At 45.8% G+C, this 18,372-nt stretch overlaps 1 protein-coding gene across 1 annotated transcript in view; it reads left to right on the forward strand.

Moving 5' to 3' along the window:
• NDUFA3 (NADH:ubiquinone oxidoreductase subunit A3) overlaps nt 1–18,372 on the forward strand; it is a 157,507-nt gene that overhangs the window by 113,005 nt on the left and 26,130 nt on the right. Inside the window, exon 3 of the mRNA XM_077457062.1 lies at nt 5,448–5,525. Within this exon, the coding sequence (XP_077313188.1) occupies nt 5,448–5,525 (78 nt within the window). The remainder of the gene's footprint in view (nt 1–5,447; nt 5,526–18,372) is intronic.

Consider the following 18,372-nt stretch of genomic DNA (forward strand, 5'->3'; position numbering starts at 1 on the left):
CCCCCCCCCCCAATAAACCCATTGAAATGGACCGGGCGCACGGGGTCCTACGTCCCAAGAGACCAGCTTCCAGATCCCATGATGTCATATACTGGGTTCACTCCTACCACCTGAAGGAGGACATCATGCAAAGGGCCCATACTATCAGAAAAGTAGTCTTTGCTAACACACAGATACAGCTATTTCCAGACCTCTCCTGGATCACCCTACAAAAAAAAGGAGACTCCTCCAACCTTTACTCCTCTCGCTTCAGGAAAAAGACATTGTGTACCGCTGGGGTTTCCCCTTTTAGCCTTACACCCTGTCGGCAGTGAAAGTCAGTGGTGTTGCGCAACCCTGAAGACCTAGACCCCTTCTGCGACACCATGGAAATTCCGGTTCCCCGCCTTCCAGAGTGGGACTTTGTAGCCACACCACCACCACCACCACCCACCTTGGTCTGGCAGAAAGTCCTACTGATTAAATGCCATCGGGGTCAAGATTCCCCGTGGAACTGCTAAACCTAAACATGGCTGATGGCCGCAAGCCTCCCTTCCTCCCTAACTGCCATGGCTATGGCTTGAACACCTGTGTTCTGGACTCTCCTGTTCTGCCCACTAGCTTTATCTGCACTCCCCCTAGGCCCCTCAGCATGGTACCAGCTTCATTAAACAGACGCTTCCTACCAAGGACTTGAGAGCGGTTGCTTCCCCGGTCATTGGTCCCCCCTATAGGTTTATCCTACTAGATTTCACATATATTTTATTGAGATATTTGCTTATTGCTCACTGTGGTTCTCTGTCCCCTCGAACTGGGTCCTCTTTTTGGGCCCTAGCCGAGAGGACTTGCTGGAACTTATTAGACCCCAGGCTTTATGTAATGCCTGGGGCCTCATTGTACAGTATACTTCTGACGACAGAACTAGAGACCACACTACAGCACTACTTCCTCGAACACAGCAACCCCGAGATTTCCCCCACCACTCTGTGGGAGGCCCACAAGGCAGTCCTCAGGGGATGCTGCATAGCACTCTCCTTGGTCCTGAAAAAAAAATGCGAAAGCTACTAAACTGCAAACTGAAAAGGACCTCGGAGCCCTGGTGCTCCAACTACAAACATCGCCGTCCCTAACCCTTCTAAAAATGTCTGTCTGCGAACAACTCTGAGATCTCGCAGTCGGCCAAAGATGACCATCCTCCCCAAACTCCTGTACCTCTTTCAAACACTCCCCATACCAATCTCCTATGCTGAATTACGAAAACTCCAGGCAGACCTAATACGATTTGTCTGGAACTATAAGACTCATAGAACACCCCGCTCTGTCCTAACCGCTTCCTGCTCAGACTGGGGGTTGGCTTTCCCTGACTTAATCAAATCTTACCAAGCTGCTCAGCTGCGTGCCGTGACCTCCTGGTTTCCCCAAAGATGGAGGTGGACTCGACCCAGCTATTGGGACCTATGCTTCACCTTAGATCACTCTGGTGTAGACTATTCCGGGTGCATAACCTCAGCTCGGAAAGGTCCCCTTTTAACCTCCTTCCTTTATAACCCCAGGATGCCTGCGGGCCTTGCGCACCAGATGTCTTCACCCTAGGCGACAAGGAATCTATTCCACTTTGGCCACCTAGTGCATCCTTGTACGTGCAAGATGCTCTCATTTACTGAACTCCAAAGAAAATTTGATCTACCCGCCAGGTGTTTTATGGGTACCTACAAATAAGACACTATGCCCAGTCAATCGCCCCGAACCTCCAATTCTCAGCGCCAACGCCATTTGAGAGCATAGTACTGGAGGGATCATTTCGTCGAGGTATAATCTCGGATATCTACCGGCTGCTTAACTCATAGCCCTTCCCTAACCAGGGCAAACATGCGTACATGCTGCGCTGGGAAAGGGAGCTAGGAGAAGAGGTTACGGAGAAGACTTGGCAGACGATCTGGTCTCAGGCAGCTAAAAGCTCTTACTGCACACTCTATAAGAACGCCTATAAAATCCTCTACTTTTGGTACCTGATGCTAGTTGTTCTCCATGCTATTTGCCCCTCCAGCTCAGACAGGTGCTGGCGCTGCTAAGAAGCCAAAGGATCCCTATTTTGCATATACTGGACTTGCCCCAAGATGACACCCTTTTGGACAGAAACGCAATCTTTACTATCCAGACTTTGAGACACAGGTACCCAGGACCCCAAAACTATTCCTGGGCATTTCACATCTACAGATTCCCAAACACTCAAAAAAACTGCTTAGACACGTTCTTGCGGCCAAGAGATGCTTGGTTACCCTCCATTGGAAACCACATACCCCACCTTCCCAGGCAGACCTGTACTCCAGAGTAAAAGTTGTAGAGCTGATGGAAAAAATGACAGCGAGATTGCAAGATAGACTAGAAACACATGACAAGGTCTGGGAAAAATTGCACAGCAAAGAGGACCCGCCCTGAGCTGATGGTGGAGCCTACCCATAGAGATGAAGCTGGCCTTTGAGTACTATCAAAGGCCAGTTCTCAGTGTAATCGGTATTGTTTCAACAACCACTTGCTTCACATTCTTTGGTCTGTGGGTTTGTTCAGGGGGTAACGCAGCTTAATCCACCCGGTTAGGTCACCCCTGAACCCTTGGGACTTGAATTTAGTTCTGTCAGCGTTGCAGAAACAGCCTGTTAAGCCGATAAAGCATATTCCCTTGGCCCTTTTAACAAGAAAACACATTTTTCTGGTAGCCATATCTTCTGCAAGAAGGGTATCAGAGTTGGCTGCTCGTTCTTATAAAGAGCCATATTTAATTATTCACAAGGATGAGATAGTATTGCCTCCTCATCCTAATTTTCTACCAAAGGTAGTGTCAGGTTTTCATTTAAACCAGGATATTATTCTGCCTTCATTCTTTCCAGAACCCTGTTCTAAGGAAGATAAATCACTGCATTTTTGGATGTGGTGAGAACAGTCAGTCTTCTTGAAGGCGACTGCTCAAATTCGAAAAACTGATGTTTTTTTTTGTTTGTGTTGCCTGAAGGTTCTAAAAGAGGACAGGCAGCATCAAAATCTACTATTTTCTAAATGGATTTGTCAGGTAATTTGTTAAAGCTTATAGTTTAAAGAGTCCACCCACTCAAATCAAAGCGCACTCCTCTAGGACTTTTAGTGCTTCGTGGGCAGTGCATCGCTAAGCCTCCATGGGTCAAATCTGCAAGGCCGCAACAGTCCATACATTTACCAGATTCTAGCAGGTGGATGTAAAAAGGCATGAGGCTATCACCGTTGGGCGTAGTGTGCTGCAGGCAGCAGTATACGTCCTCTAGTCTCATGGTGCCCTACTTTTGTTGTCTTCCCTCCCCTCATTTGGTATTGCTCTGGGACATCCCACATAGTAACTACTATAGCTCTGTGTCCTGTGATGTATGATAAAGAAAATAGGATTTTTATAACAGGTTTCTTGTAAAATCCATTTCTTGGAGTACATCACGGGATACAGAGGTCCCTCCCCTCTTTTGATACATGTATATTGCTTTGCTACAAAAACTCTTGTTTGTTGATGTACTGGGAGGTACGCCCAGTAGTGGGAGGGGTTATATAGGGAGTGAACATCTTGTCTTGGGTGTGCCAGTGTCCATCACTTCAAGGTGGCCTATAACCCACATAGTAACTACTATGGCTCTGTGTCCCGTGATGTAAGCCAAGAGAAGGATTTTACAGATAAGCTGTTATAAAAATCCTATTTTTGTGGCTTTGGCTGCTTCCTCAGGAGGAGTCCATCATTGTCCTCTACAAAATAAATATAATCTCATAATCAGATGGTCATAACAAATGCTCTGTGATAAAACAAAAACATGGAGAGATAAAAAAGATACTCTTTTTTTATATATAACATAGTATTCACTTGTAAACTGGGGATCCATAAGCTGCATTGCTTATCCGAAGAGACCAGTGGAACATAAGACCTATTCTATTACCAGAAAAAACAGCTAAATGACAAGAATCCCTCCCTCTCCCCCCCCCCCTTTCCTTTTCTTCCCCTTTCCGCCTTTCCCCCTTTTCCCAACAATTTCATTCTCCCTACCCACCGCATTGGGCACTATGAAATGATGAGATTGACCCTTAAAGGGGTACTACCATTTGAGTCAGTACACCATATATAAGTATGTGAAATGGACACGTTCTGTAAGCTATGAAGAAGAGGGAAACTTGAAAGCGCATTTAGCCAATGTGACAAGTGTTGTGGATTTTCGCATATGGATTTAAGCAGATTATTTCATGATAAAACTTTGACACAAGTACTGGTTTGTGAGTACATTCACCTCTATTTTATTAAATAAAAATATGTTTTGACTATAATGCTCTAGGCCTATGTGCCCTGTGTGCTCTTCTATGCTTTTGGCTCCCTTCACTGAACTCCCTCAGGATGGTGGGGCCCTGAGCTCTAACTCTGGTCCTGTAATGAAGCCAGCATACGCCTGAGCAATCATCGTGCTTCTCCTAAAATCTGGCGTAAACCACCCTTTTACAGAGTAGCACAGGGTCCTCCTGCTTGGTAACAAAAATTGCTGTGTATGTGTACGTGTGTGTATGTGTACGTGTATGTATGTGTGTATATATATATATATATATATATATAATTATATTATACACACTATTAGAGTGTGTGTGTGTGTATGTATGTGTGTGTATGTATATATATGTGTGTGTGTGTATATATATATATATATATATATATATATATATATATATATATATATATATATATATATATATAAATTTATATATATATATATATATAAATTTATATATATATAAATGTATAATAGTGTGGGTGTGTGTGTGTGTATGTATATATATAATATAATATAATTTTGCTGTCTGAATGGCAACACAAAGCAAACCTATGGGTGTACGTTTATTAATGGAGAAGTTTTCTCTCAGTTCAGCTCTCAGAGGAAAATGATTGCCTCCTTTCGCTCTCAATAAAAAAAAAATATATATATATCTATCTCTCCCAATCCTTTGGCCTCTCCAAATCCTATAAGCCTGTGAAACTTCAGACTTCCAGCAGTAGATTGGGCACCGTGTATCTTGCTTCTGTTTCCTTTTGTGAGGTCATATTACTATGGAAATATGGAAAACGGAGCCATGTGACCAATGTACTTGTTCACAGCACAGCCACATCTCTCAAGGGAGGGGGGACAGAGGTGGTGTGTTGCTGAAGTTGTATACACCCCCTGAGAACTTTTAAAACGGCATATAGACCGTTCTTGGGAGCTGCAGGAAAGTTCAAATGCACATGCTGGAAAAACTAAGAGGTAGGAAAAAAGATCAGCTGATTTGTGAATAATGTAATATGTGCTAGTTAATTAACCCATCCCATACTTCTTTAAGATTTTTGTTTGCAAAATAAATGTCAAGGATATAAGACCTACACCATTTATTATTTTTAAAAACCTAATTTTGTTACTTATTTCCCATGTTTGTATTTACAGGTCTTCTACTTCCCATTGTCAGTCCATACACAAAGTATGCTTCAATGTACAACAAAGCTATTCCGTATACATATCCAGGTAAGTGAGTTTTTTTTGTGTGATTCTTGTGCTGTTTTCTTTTTGGGGATCTGCTGTATATTTTAGACAACATATGCACTGTATGGAGTGTATACGTAGGTAGTTAAAATCTTTCCAGCGAGTATCATTTCACATGAAAGGTTGTGCGAGGATGAGGATATAGACAGGTTTTTTAAAAAGGTCTGTCCACCCAGAACTAAAATTCAGCTATGACCGGATATCGAGTAACAAATTATTTTTTTATTTTTATGTTAATATTCTTCCTTGCTTTTATTAGTGAGCTCTCCATTCCATACATGTTTACTGTGCTTATTAACCACATCACATACTGGCCACTTTCACCCGTTATCTGCCCAATTTTCAGTTTTCAGTTCTATTGCACTTTGAATGACAATTGCGCGTGCAACACTGTATCCATATGACATTTTTATCATTTTTTTTGAGACAGATGAAGCTTTCATTACTACTGGCTTTTTATTTTTTTTGCTACACAAATGAAAAAAAAAATTCTTTATATAATTTTGCAAATAAGTAATTTTTATAAAAAAAACAAATTGCAGCGCTAAATGTGAGATACTAGTGAGAATACACACCAGACAAATATCAAAAATATTGATAAAAAATCTGTGAGATTAAACTCACTGACAACAGTGGGCCACAATAGTAGTGAAACTAATAAATATGAATAAAAAGCAAATGAATATCAAATCCAAAATGCATAACATTAAATTATAAAAAATAATAATCTGTGCAGTTCATAAAAAATCGCAGAGAATGTGAAAATGCTATGCACATACAAAAATCCTCATGAGAGGTTAAGACTCTACAACTAAACAAATTAGTCCTTCATGTAATCCTATCCAATTCTTATACGGGGCATTTCAGATATATGCAGTAGTATGGAAATGTGATACTTGACGTCCAAATTCCACCAATAGCAAACTTCTAAGAAGATAGCAGGTGCACTTGTAGAACAGTAATGGGTACTCTTACTCTAAGGTGTGGACCCACACACCGCAATGGTGGGTCAATCATGCATCCAAGTGATTTCACCGCAAATGGTCCTCCAAAAGGAACAATCTAACTCCCAGGTCTCGATCGAGATATCCGATGCATGTTGTCTGTGTCTAGAACTCCCCGAAAGTGCAATCATGAAGGTAGGTATAATGAGAAAAAATGCCTCCACATAGAGTAGATCACTCCATTCTCTGCAATTTATTTATTTATTTATTTTTTATGAACTGCACAGATTATTATTTTTTATAATTTAATGTTATGCATTTTGGGATTGATATTCATTTGCTTTTTTTTTATATTTATTAGTTTCACTACTATTGTGGCCCACTGATTTCAGTGAGTTTACTCAGATTTTTTTTATCACAATATTTATTTTTTGATATTTGGTGTGTATTGTCACTAGTATCTCACATTATTTAGCGCTGCAATTTTTTTTTTTATGTTTTCACAATTCTTCATTGCTGTTGCTGGCTGCTAGACTTTTGACGTTATTCTGGTAGTGCAATTATATTTGTATTTTTAAGTAATTTTTATGCTGCACTGATGGGCACTATTGTTGCACCGATACCAGTATCGCTGTTGATACTAAGCATTTGCGTGAGTACTTGTACGGATACCTTTTTTGCAGTTCCATTGCAACCTGCATTGACTTCTGTTAACCACTTCAAGACCGCAATATGTATATAACATTGTGGCTTTGAGGTGGTTTACCGGGGATATGACTGAAGATAGATGTATGTGTATATAACATTTTTCATACATCAGGGGACACAGAGCCATAGTAGTTACTATGTGGGTTATAGGGCCACTGAGGGAAGAAGTGTACTCCCTATATAACCTCTCTTCTTTCCTACCAGTGGGTTTGGAAACTGGTTTTGTCAGGCTACAAGATAGTTTCTTTCTTGTCTGCCAGACAGATTTTTTTTTTTTTCCCTCCAATCCGCAACTCCTTCCTGATCGTCAGGAGGCCCTGTTTGGGGCAGTACAGGACTTACTACTGGGTGGGGTGATAGTGCTTGTACCAAGGTCGGAAAGGTTTCAGGGATTCTACTCCAATCTGTTTGTAATCCCGAAGAAGGAAGGGGTCCGCCTGGTCCTGGATCTCAAGGCCCTCAGTTGTTTTGTGTAGGTGCGAAGGTTCAGGATGGAATCGGTTTGTTCCTGGGTGGACACGTCGGATGCGTTGGTGGCCCCATGGGGGCATTGTCGCCTGATTTATGCCTTTCCCCCTCTGACTCCTCCCTCGTCTGCTACGCAGAGTGGAGGTCGAGGGGATTCCGGTGATTCTGATTGCCCCAGATTGGCCTCAACGTCCTTGGTACGCCATCGTAGTACGAATGGTGGCGGATGTTCCTTGGCAGCTGCCGATGCAGGAGGACCTGCTGTCACAAGGTCCAATCCTTCACCCTGCTTTACCATTGCTGGTTTTAACGGCATGGCTGTTGAAAGCCAGGTGCTGAGGGACCGATGACTGTCAGCTTCAGTAATTTCCACTATGCTGAGGGCGCGGAAGTCTTCCCAAAAGATTTATCATTGCACGTGGAAGGCCTACATCTTCATGTGTGAAGAGATGGGGTGGCGTCCACGTACATATTCAGTTTCCAGGATCCTTCTGTTTTTGCAGCGAGGAGTGGATCAGAAGCTCGCATCCAAAGGCGGAACTTTACATTCTTTGGATGTGCTCCTGGCTCTGCGGGTATATCTGTCTGCTACAGCTCCTTTCCGGAATTCGGACTGTTTCAGTGGCTGGTCCGAAGAAGGGCATGGCGGTCTCGTCGACCACCATTTCTCGGTGGATCAGACAGATTGTGGTTCAGGCTTATGCCATAAGGGGGTGGGCACCTCCCTTTCCTGTCACGGCACATTCTGCCAGGGCAATTGGTGCTTCCTGGGCTTTACGGCATCAAGCGTCTGTTTTTCAGTTTTGTAAGGCAGCTACCTGGTCGTCCGTACACACTTTCACCAAATTTTACAAGGTCGATGTGGACACATCTTCGGATGCATGCTTTGGCCGCAAGGTTTTGCAGGCCGCCGTTTGACGTTTGTGACCCTTCTAATGGGGAGTTCTTTTTGTTATGGGAGTTTATTTTCTTTGTGTTCCCACCCCTTGTTTTTGACACTGCTTGGGGACATTCCTAAGTCAAAATTAAGGTGCTGTGTCCGTCAATAAACAAAAGAGAAAATAGGATTTTTGTACTCACCGTAAAATCCTTTTCTCTGAGGTTCATTGACTGACACAGCACCCACCCCTCCTATTTATGTTTGTACTGCTTTTTGACGAACTGAGCTGCTGAGAGCAGAGTGAGGGGTTATAACCAGCAGGACCGCCCCTGGGCGGTACTGTGCTTGCTTTTTGTTGTGTTCTGCCTAGTTCTCTCCTAAAGGTAGCGATTATAACCGAAGGTCAAGATTAAGGTGTTGTGTCCATCAATGAACCTCGGAGAAAAGGATTTTACGGTGAGTGCAAAAATCCTATTTTTTTTTTCTCATGCTAACAGCCAATTACCGGCTTGTGTAAACGAGGCATTGGTCCCACACATGGAGAGCCATTGCCACCTACCAGTGCCCATAAGTACTGCTGAGAAGTGCCCACCAGTGCCGCCTCCTCTGTGCCCACCAGTGCTGCCTCCTCTGTGCCCACCAGTGGCGCCTTATCAGTGCCCATGAGTGTAGCCTCATCAGCGCACCTAATTGAAGCGCTGATTTGGCTGCTTTTTTCAATTTTTTTATTTTATTTAATTTTTTGGGTTTTAGCAAAAAATAACCCCAGTTGTGATTAAAAAGCACAAAAAAACTGTATTTGTGTGAAATTTTTTTTTATAAAAATGTCATATGGGTACAGCGTAGCATGACCGCGCAATTGTCATTCAAAGAGTTACATAGTAGGTGAGGTTGAAAAAAAGACACAAGTCCATCAAGTCACTCTTATGTAAGAGTGATAGAACTGAAAATTGGCCTGCGCCAGAAGGGGGTTTAAGTGCCCAGTAAGCAAGTGATTAAAGTGATACTAAATTTATTTATTTTCGTTAAAAATAACACTGATGCAACTGTAAGCATACAGTATCTCACAAAAGTGAGTACACCCCTCACATTTTTGTAAATATTTTATTACCTTTTCATGTGACGACACTGAAGAAATTACAATTTGCTACAATGTAAAGTAGTGTACAGCTTGTATAACAGTGTAAATTTGCTGTCCCCTCAAAATAACACAGCCATAAGGTTTAAACTGCTGGCAACAAAAGTGAGTACACTCCTAAGTGAAAATGTCCAAATTGGGCCCAAAGTGTCAATATTTTGTGTGGCCACCGGGGTGGATATAAATCAATGATTTAAAAAAAAAAAAAAATAATGGGGATTTTTTTTTAATTTTTATCAAATTTATTTTAATAAAATACTTTTCTTACATCAGGGGACACAGAGCCATAGTAATAACTATATGGGTTATATCGGGCCATCAGGTGCTGGACACTGGCACGCCCCTTAAGGCATGTACTTCCCCTATATAACCCCTCCCATTACTGGGGGGAGTCAGTTTTTTCACCAGTGTCTAAGGTGTTGGGCACGTGTAAGGATGTGTTGTACTGAGCTCCACGGCAATAATCCTTGATGAGAGCCAGCCATCCTGACCGGATCCATTCTGCTCTCTTTGTAATGGACTAAATGAATGGTACCCGGGCCTCGTAATCCAAAGACATGAGGTTTTGCTTGCAAATGCTTTGAGAACTGTGTGCCCTAGGATCCAGTACTTTTTGGTAGTGAGGCCAATAAAAGTTTACTGGCAGGGTCCTGTCGCAGGTCCAGGATTGTGGGTCAAGCTGAGTGTTCCCCGGTTCCTGAAGGTTTCCTTTAAGGTCTCAGAGCCTACTGTGAAGGGCGAAGATTGTTTTTTATCTCTGATAAAACCCTGCTGCAAGGAATAAGGTAGGGGAGATTTTCTCAGGAATCTCTCCTTCTATGTATTGTATTGTCATGTCTATGTGTCACCACTGGGGGCTGTATTGAGCACTCACCATTCTGATGCTGGAAACAGAAGCTTTCACTCTCCTGTCCTAGCCAGCTCAGACCCTCGAGTAAGAGAAAGGGGAATCTGATCACTTCCTGGGCCCCCAGATTGGCGTTTTTTTTTTCCTTAGTTAATGCCAGCCAGCTGCCTTATTCTTTTGAAAAAAAAAACTATTTTTTGGGCAGACCACGGCCGCCATGATGCAGGACGCTCGCGTGGAAAACTGCTCCTTTTTGCAGGAAGTATTTTAAGCCCTGTGAGAGAACCTGCTGCCTGGCGGTGGAGGGACAGAGCAGAGTGGTTGGTTGGTCAGGTTTGGTGACACAGGCATTTCCCTTTTGACAACATTGTACTGTATAGCTAGGATTAATAGCAGTTATTGTACTGTACTATAGCCTAGCAAGTGTTACATTCTTTTGCTGGTAGTGCCTCTGCTTTTTGCTGTAAGCTATGAGTGGCAAAGGGACCATGAACTCCTCTAAGGGTTCTAGGGGGTTAATGGTATACAAGCTAAAAACCCTTCCTTCCAAGAATGTCATCCTCCCCTGAGAGGTATACAGCTAGTCAGATGAGCCGTCAAGAGTAGAACACTTCTGTCCCTGTATTTATCATACAAACTGTTTTTTTTCTTCTACCATTTAAAAGATTATTGCTATGATGTCTCTTCATAGTAGGACTAAGCATAGCAGATTCCCATCTAGTCCTCAGGGATCTTTTGTTGAGGTGCAGGAGGCTGGGGAGGTATTGGAAGATACAAATTTTCTCTTATATTCACCGACCGACACAGCTCCTCTGTAACAAAATGGGTTGTCAGCCCTATCACTGGAGATTACTAGGCAAGTTGTAATACAACACTTCAGAACTTTAAGTTCCGCCCAGGGGGCACTCCCTAGGCTACAACCCCACAGCCTGCTCTGGCAGAACTCTGTTTTTTTTTTTTTGCCTAGTGAGGAGATAAGACCTAGGAACCCTGCGGGCCCATAGGTCCGTGTTTTTTTTTTTTTTTTTTTTTTTTTTTTTGATGCAGAAGCTTGGCTTTTTGCGCAAGATGAATGATCCTGTGATCTTCTATCAACAGCCGGCTGGGTGACAGGCTGGTTCACTTATCCTTGTTGTCTCCCCAGTCCGGCCATCGAGCGTGTGCAGGTCGCAGCTACGGCTCGGTAGGCCACGACATACCTCGGCTCCAGAGGTGGTCGTAAGCTTTATGCTCCGGGGCATACATATGATGTCTGCGTCACAGTATGCCGGCAAGTAGTCTTCCCTGTACTGATCAGGAGCTGACTACCGTGGAATGTCTCCCAGCTACAGGACTGGTAAGTACAGCTCTCCCTGCCTCTGCAGGGTGGAGCAGCTGGGCATTCCCTGGGAGGTCGATTTGGGGGCCCCCCCTCACCCCCCCATCTTCTCTCCCGTGTCCCTAAGTCCCCTTTTTTCCCCCTCTCACAGGGGGGCTGTATATGTGCTGAGCGGTGTGTGTGTGCCTGGGCTCTCACCTGGGGGTTTAGCTGTGCTGGGTGCCTGGGTCCTGCAGCTTAATCCCGCTGGATGCCTGTGTAGTCTGCCCCTGTGTTTGCAGCGCTGTGTCTGCCACATGTTCTCTCTAGTCCCTCATAGCGCTGTTCAGCGGCCATTTTAATGGGCAAGGGTCAGACTGGCTTCTGGCTTCAGGCGACCATTTTCCTGGTGATTCCCTATTGAGAACACCGGTGGCCATTTTCTTGTAGCCAAACCGCGTTTTTGTGCTCTAGCAGCTGCCCCTGTGCCCTCTGCTTCCTGTTTGGTCATCACAGGGCGCTGGGAGGTTTATCCTGTGTTCTGAACACATGTCTGATCGCCCACCGATCGCGCGACCGGCTGGCCACCGACAGTTTTGTTATCTCTGCATCTGGGAGCGCTGGGGATCATCAGGCACTGCGGTAATACAGTGCGGAACGGCCAAGGGTGGTGAGTCCAGTGGGTTAGAGCTCCTCAGCCAGCAGCAGCAGGAGGGTGGGACTGTCTCTGTCCTAAGTCCCCTTCAGGTTGCAGACAGGGTAGGGTCAGCATGGCTTCAGAAACTGGTGTTTCTTCCCCCGAAATCCAGGCAATTACAACCGGGTCACCTGCGGACTGCGCAATCCCTATGGACACCCTTACAGCGGTCCTCAATTCGTTCGTTGCCAAGATAGAGGCGGTACGTGGGAAGAAAGGTGCTAAAAAGCAGCCCCCCCCCCCCCCCCGTCCTCTGGGGAGAGCTCTAATGCAGACTCTGGTCCTGCTGAGGCTGGTGACCTCTGCTCTGTCTTGTCAGATGACGCTGACCAGGACCGTTCGACAGTGAGGATGAGTCCCCGTCCGGGTCCGTGCACGACAAAGTGCTAGTTGGAGCACTTATCACAGCTGTGCGTGATACCCTGAAGATTCAGGAGCCAGCGGATCCATCTGCTGATGTACCGGTCCCTTTTGGGTCCCGCAAGCCAGCACGTTCACCTAAGGTGTTCCCGTATCTGACTTATATTTATAGGTTCATTTACAAGGAATGGGGTTGCCCGCAACGGACCTTTGCGGTCCGCACATACATGGCGGTGTGTTACCCCTTTGAGGAAAGCCTTCTAAAAAAGTGGTCGGCTCCTCCAGTCGTGGACCCACCAGTATCCAGGTTAAAAAAAAAAGTAACCACGATCCCGGTTGAGGGGACTCCTGCATTCAAGGATCCCACGGATAGGAAGGCCGAGGCGGTGGCTCGTTCCTCTTTTATGGTTGTGGGGTCAGCCGTGCGACCTGTACTGGCATCCGCACTGGTGTCGCAGACACTGACTGAACGGGCAAAAGTTTTGTACCGCGAATTGGGAGAGCAACAGGCTTCCCCTGTCTGCGTGGAACTAGCAGACCAACTAGTGCAAGGCCTTTAAGTACGTCTGTGACGCGTCCCTGGATACTCTCCCTCTGTGTTCCAGGGCTTCAGTGTCAGCTGTGGTGCTAAGGCGCCTGATTTTGGTTGAAATGCTGGTCTGCTGACCAGGCATCCAAGAAAGCCCTGACGGATCTTCCCTTCCTTGGCGACCGGCTCTTTGGAGTCTCGTTAGATGACATTATTAAAAATGCCACTGGTGATAAGAGTACTCTACTCCCACAGGCCAGGAAGGCTAAGGAGCCACTCCGCAGGCAAGGGCCCTCTTTTTTTCTGCTCACAAGTGGCTTTTTCATCCACCCGGTGCTTCGACAAAACGTCCCCAGCCCGACAGGATGCCCACGGACTGTCAAAAGCATCCCTGGAACCGCAAGCCTGTGGTCCTCCCAGTTATCCGACCAATGGGTCTGCGATCTGGTTTCCACAGGCTACAAGATAGTTCCTCTCTTGGCCGCCAAACAGATTCTTCCCCTCCCGCATACCCGTATCCCCAGTTTGCCAGGAGGGCCTGTTGGGGGCGGTAAGGGACTTGCTGAATCGGGAGGTGATTGTACCAGTTCCGGAATCTGAACGCTTCCAGGGATTCTACTCAAATCGGTTTGTGGTTCCCAAGAGGGAAGGGGTACATAACATGTCTAAAAGACATAACAGGAGCAAGGCCCTGACGGACCCCCCTGACCAAGATGGCGCCAACGCGTGGCGGGCGGCGAAAGATTATTACAAGGAGGCCGCACAGAAACTCCTGTATGGGGGGAAAATCGTACAAGGACGCCCTAGCTGGCCAGCCTACATCGGGGGCTACCCCTGGAGGGTCCCCGGATGCTAATGATACTGTCCCCTTGGAGGATGCAGATGGATTGCCGACAGTGTGGAACACAGTACCCCCAATGGCAATATACCTGGGTCGCAAATTCACTCCCCTAATGCTGATGTGACAGGACCCACACTGAGAGACATATTTACTGCGGTCACCTCATGCAATCAATCCATAACTGCTCTCTCTGCTGATATAAAAGGGGTAAATCCTGAAATTACATTCGTCCCCCATGACATGCAAAAACTCAGAGAGAGGGCCTCTGCCCTGGAGGGGAGGCTGAGCACGGTGGAGGATGACATGGTACCTATGCAGAGGGACTTGAACTTTAACTGTCATCTCACTGAACAGCATGCTATGCGACTTGACGGAATGGAGAATCGCATGAGGCGCAATAATATTCGTGCCCTGGGGATTCCGGAAAGGGCCGAGGGCAAGAACCCAGTAGACTTTCTAGAGAATTGGTTGATCTCTACGTTTGGCAGAGAATCCTTCTCCCCACTCTTTGCTGTGGAACGTGCCCACAGGGTGCACTCTCGTCCACTGCCCCCGGGTAACCATCTTAGACCCTTCCTGTTTAAGCTACTCAACTACAAGGACAGGGATGCAATACTGTCCAAGGTAAGGGGGTTCTTTGGCAGGATGGAGGTTGATAATTCCAGAATCTCGCAGTTTCCTGATTTCTCAGCTGAATTGCAAAAAAGGAGGGCAACATTTGCTGATGTTAAAAGGAAGCTCAGGGATCTTAATATCCAATATGCCATGCTGTACCCTGCTTGACTTCGTGTTACCGCCCTGGGGACAACCAATTTCTTCGAAAGTCCAGCTGCGGCAGTACAATGGCTGGACTGGGAGGATAAAGCTCTTAAAGATGCCAGACAACAACGGTCTCCTGCATAATTAGAGACTCGGATGCATCCTTCTGAAAGGGACTATCTACATGCAGATTCGGCGGAGTGAGGAGAACACAGAGGTGACTTCTACCTAAGAGTTGACTTATGTTGCTTGCTCGAGTGAAACCCCTTTTGTTACCTGGAAGTGATTCCTTTGGGTGTTTCCAAAGACTTCCCCCCCCCCCCCCCACTCAGTTTTGTTGGGGCCTTATTCCACCTTAGCCTTGCAGGAACTGAGCCCGGCTGGCTCCCCAAATTATGATTTTACAATCTCAAATTTTTTGGTTGTTTTCTTTTCTTCTGTGTTTTTTTTTCTCTTAGAACCCCTCGGATTACTCACCTCTTTTTATTGCCATGGAGCTACCTTTACGACCTATTTTCAGGACTATCGCTGGAGACCCTCATTTGTCCTGCTCAGGTATCTCGATATACTGAGTGACTGTGCTTGGGGCGATGGGATTGGAGGTGTCCACTTACTTAACACTACTACTGTTGATGTATATGTTGTGTATGCACCTTATTATGTTATTTCCCAATGACGGCAACCGTTAAATACCTCTCCTGGAATGTTAGGGGGCTGAGTAATCCTGTGAAACGTTTGGCGGTCCTGAGGCATTTGAAGGCCTAGGGGCAGAAATTGTCTGCAGGAAACTCATTTTGCCCCAGACAATGTACCTAGTCTTAGCCACAGGGTATACACCACCCAATATCACTCTACGTTCTCTGCATTTGCTAGAGGAGTGAGCGTCCTGATTCGTCAGGATGCTCGCTTCTCCTGCTCACAAAAACTCATTGACCCAGGTGGGAGGTATATATTCCTACTAGGTAAAATAGCTCACCAGGTGTGCATTGTAGCTAACCTTTATATACCACCCCCTTACTCAGCTGAGGCTCTTAGATGTCTGGCCAGGTTAATGGCCCCGCATCCCAATGTCCCCTTGTTGGCGTTGGGTGACCTTAATAATTACCTGAACTACAGATGGGACAAGATACCGGTCCCCCCTCCCATGCCTACCCGCCCTAATGGTGCTACCCCCTTTGCAGATTTACTGGCTGAACTTGGCTTGACAGATGTGTGGCGAACCGCTCATCCCCTGGTCAGATGGTACTCGTGTTGCTCCTCCGCTCACGGGAGCCTGTTGAGAATTGACCTGGGGCTGGGGAATGCTGCCTTGCTTCCTCTGGTTATGAACTCTGGCTACGGGATAGACACATTTCTGATCACTCATCTTTTTGAGTTGAACTCACATTCTCCACTAGTGTCAAGCCTAGAGGGTGGAAGTTAAACCCTTTCTGGCTTGCGCTATTTCCCTCACCCGATCCCATAAGTGATAACCTTAAACTTTTTTTGCAGGACAATCTAGACTCTGCTCCATTGGGTACTGTCTGGGACACGGCAAAAGCCTTTTTAAGGGGGCAGTTCATAACTAAAATTAATGCTATCAAAACGAAAAAAACCAAGGCCTGGGAAAGGGAGGTGTGTAGACAGGGGACAACCCATACGGACACCTCTACCATATTGCAAATCTTTCGTTCATTTTACGCGGATTTGTACACCTCCAAGGTTCACCCCAGCGCTGATGACATAGATTATTTTCTTCGGAAGAGTGAGCTGCCTCGCTTGTCTGCTGCAGACGCATGTATGTTGGATGCTCCAATTGAAGTAGGTGAACTTGCCCTAGTATTGGAACAAGCCCACAATAATAAATCTCCAGGAGCAGACGGGCTTCCGACTGAGATATACAAGCGATATGCAGCTACTTTACTGCCTACTCTTTTGAAGGTCTTTAATAATGCTCTAGAAACTGGTACACTCCCAGACTCCATGAATGAAGCAGTTATAATTGTATTGAAGCTGGGTAACGAGGCCACGTCCCCCCATTCCTATCCACCCATTTCTCTACTCACGACAGATGTCAAACTGTTAGCTAGAGTCCTGGCAACTAGACTGTCTCGGGTTATTCAGAGTCTGATTCATAGGGACCAGTTGGGCTTCATATCCACGAGATCCAAAGCGCAAAACATAAGACGTCTCTACTTGAATATTCAAGTCCAAGTATTGAATCCCGGTAACCAGGCCATCCTCTCACTGGACGCGGCTAAGGCCTTTGACAGAGTGTCGAGTGGCCTTACCTGTGGAAAGTTCTGGAGAGAATGGGCATGGGCAAAAAATTTGTCAAATGGGTCAAATTACTCTATGCTAAACCTTTAGCCAAGATTCGGGTCAATTCTGAAGTGTTGGAGTCGTTTCCACTGTCTCGGGGCACTAGGCAAGGCTGCCCATTGTCTCCCCTGCTGTTTGCCCTAGCACTGGAGCCTCTTGCAGCCAGGATAAGAGGGGATGACAAAATCGTGGGCTTTAACGAGTGGACGTGGTGTCGCTATACGCGGATGACACTTTACTGTACCTAGGTGACACGCAAGGCTCTCTGACTGCAACCATGAACCTAATTGATGACTTTGGGCCACTGTCTGGTTTTTCTATAAACTGGAACAAATCGGCATTGCTGCCCCTGGATCCCTTACCGGCTCCCCTACCTGACTGTGCAGCTATGATTCAGATAGTGTCCACTTTTAGATATTTGGGGGTACAGGTCTCCCAATATATCCGCCTTAACCTAGTGCCTCTGCTAGCTAAATTTGGGGAGAAGTGCAAAGCTTGGTGCAAACTACCACGATCTGTAGTGGGACGAGCTAATCTTATAAAAATGGTGTGGGCACCCCAGCTGCTATACGTCTGTCATAATTCCCCGGTGTGGATCCCTAAGCAATGGTTTGACAAAATAGACTCCCAGTACAGGGAATTCATTTGACGCAAAAATACTGCCAGAATTGGTTTGAGGACACTGCAATATAATGAGGAGGGGGGCCTGGCAGTCCCACATGCCAGGGCCTACTTTTTGGCCTCACAACTGCAGCATCTTGGTGGCTGGGGTCTGGAGAATTTACTGGACCCCATAAGGAGATTGCTGGACTCCCCAGTTCACCACCGCATAGCATTCTCAAACTTGGAAGCAGGTTTCCCTCACCTACATAGGGGCGCCCCAACCGTAGCCATGTTGAAAACACTTTGGGCATACGTTAAACGGTTGTTGAAGGTGAGAGGTTTTCTCTCTTACTCCTATTTGGGATAACGCTAATTACCACCAGCTAGTGAAGCTCAAGGGTTTTAACGGCTGGAAAGTAAAGGGCGTTGAATATTTGTCTCAACTATAAAATGGTCA

This window comes from Lithobates pipiens, unplaced genomic scaffold, assembly GCF_037356315.1.
Source record: "Lithobates pipiens isolate NorthernLeopardFrog02 unplaced genomic scaffold, aLitPip1_a1.2 Scaffold_27, whole genome shotgun sequence".
NCBI lineage: Eukaryota > Metazoa > Chordata > Amphibia > Anura > Ranidae > Lithobates > Lithobates pipiens.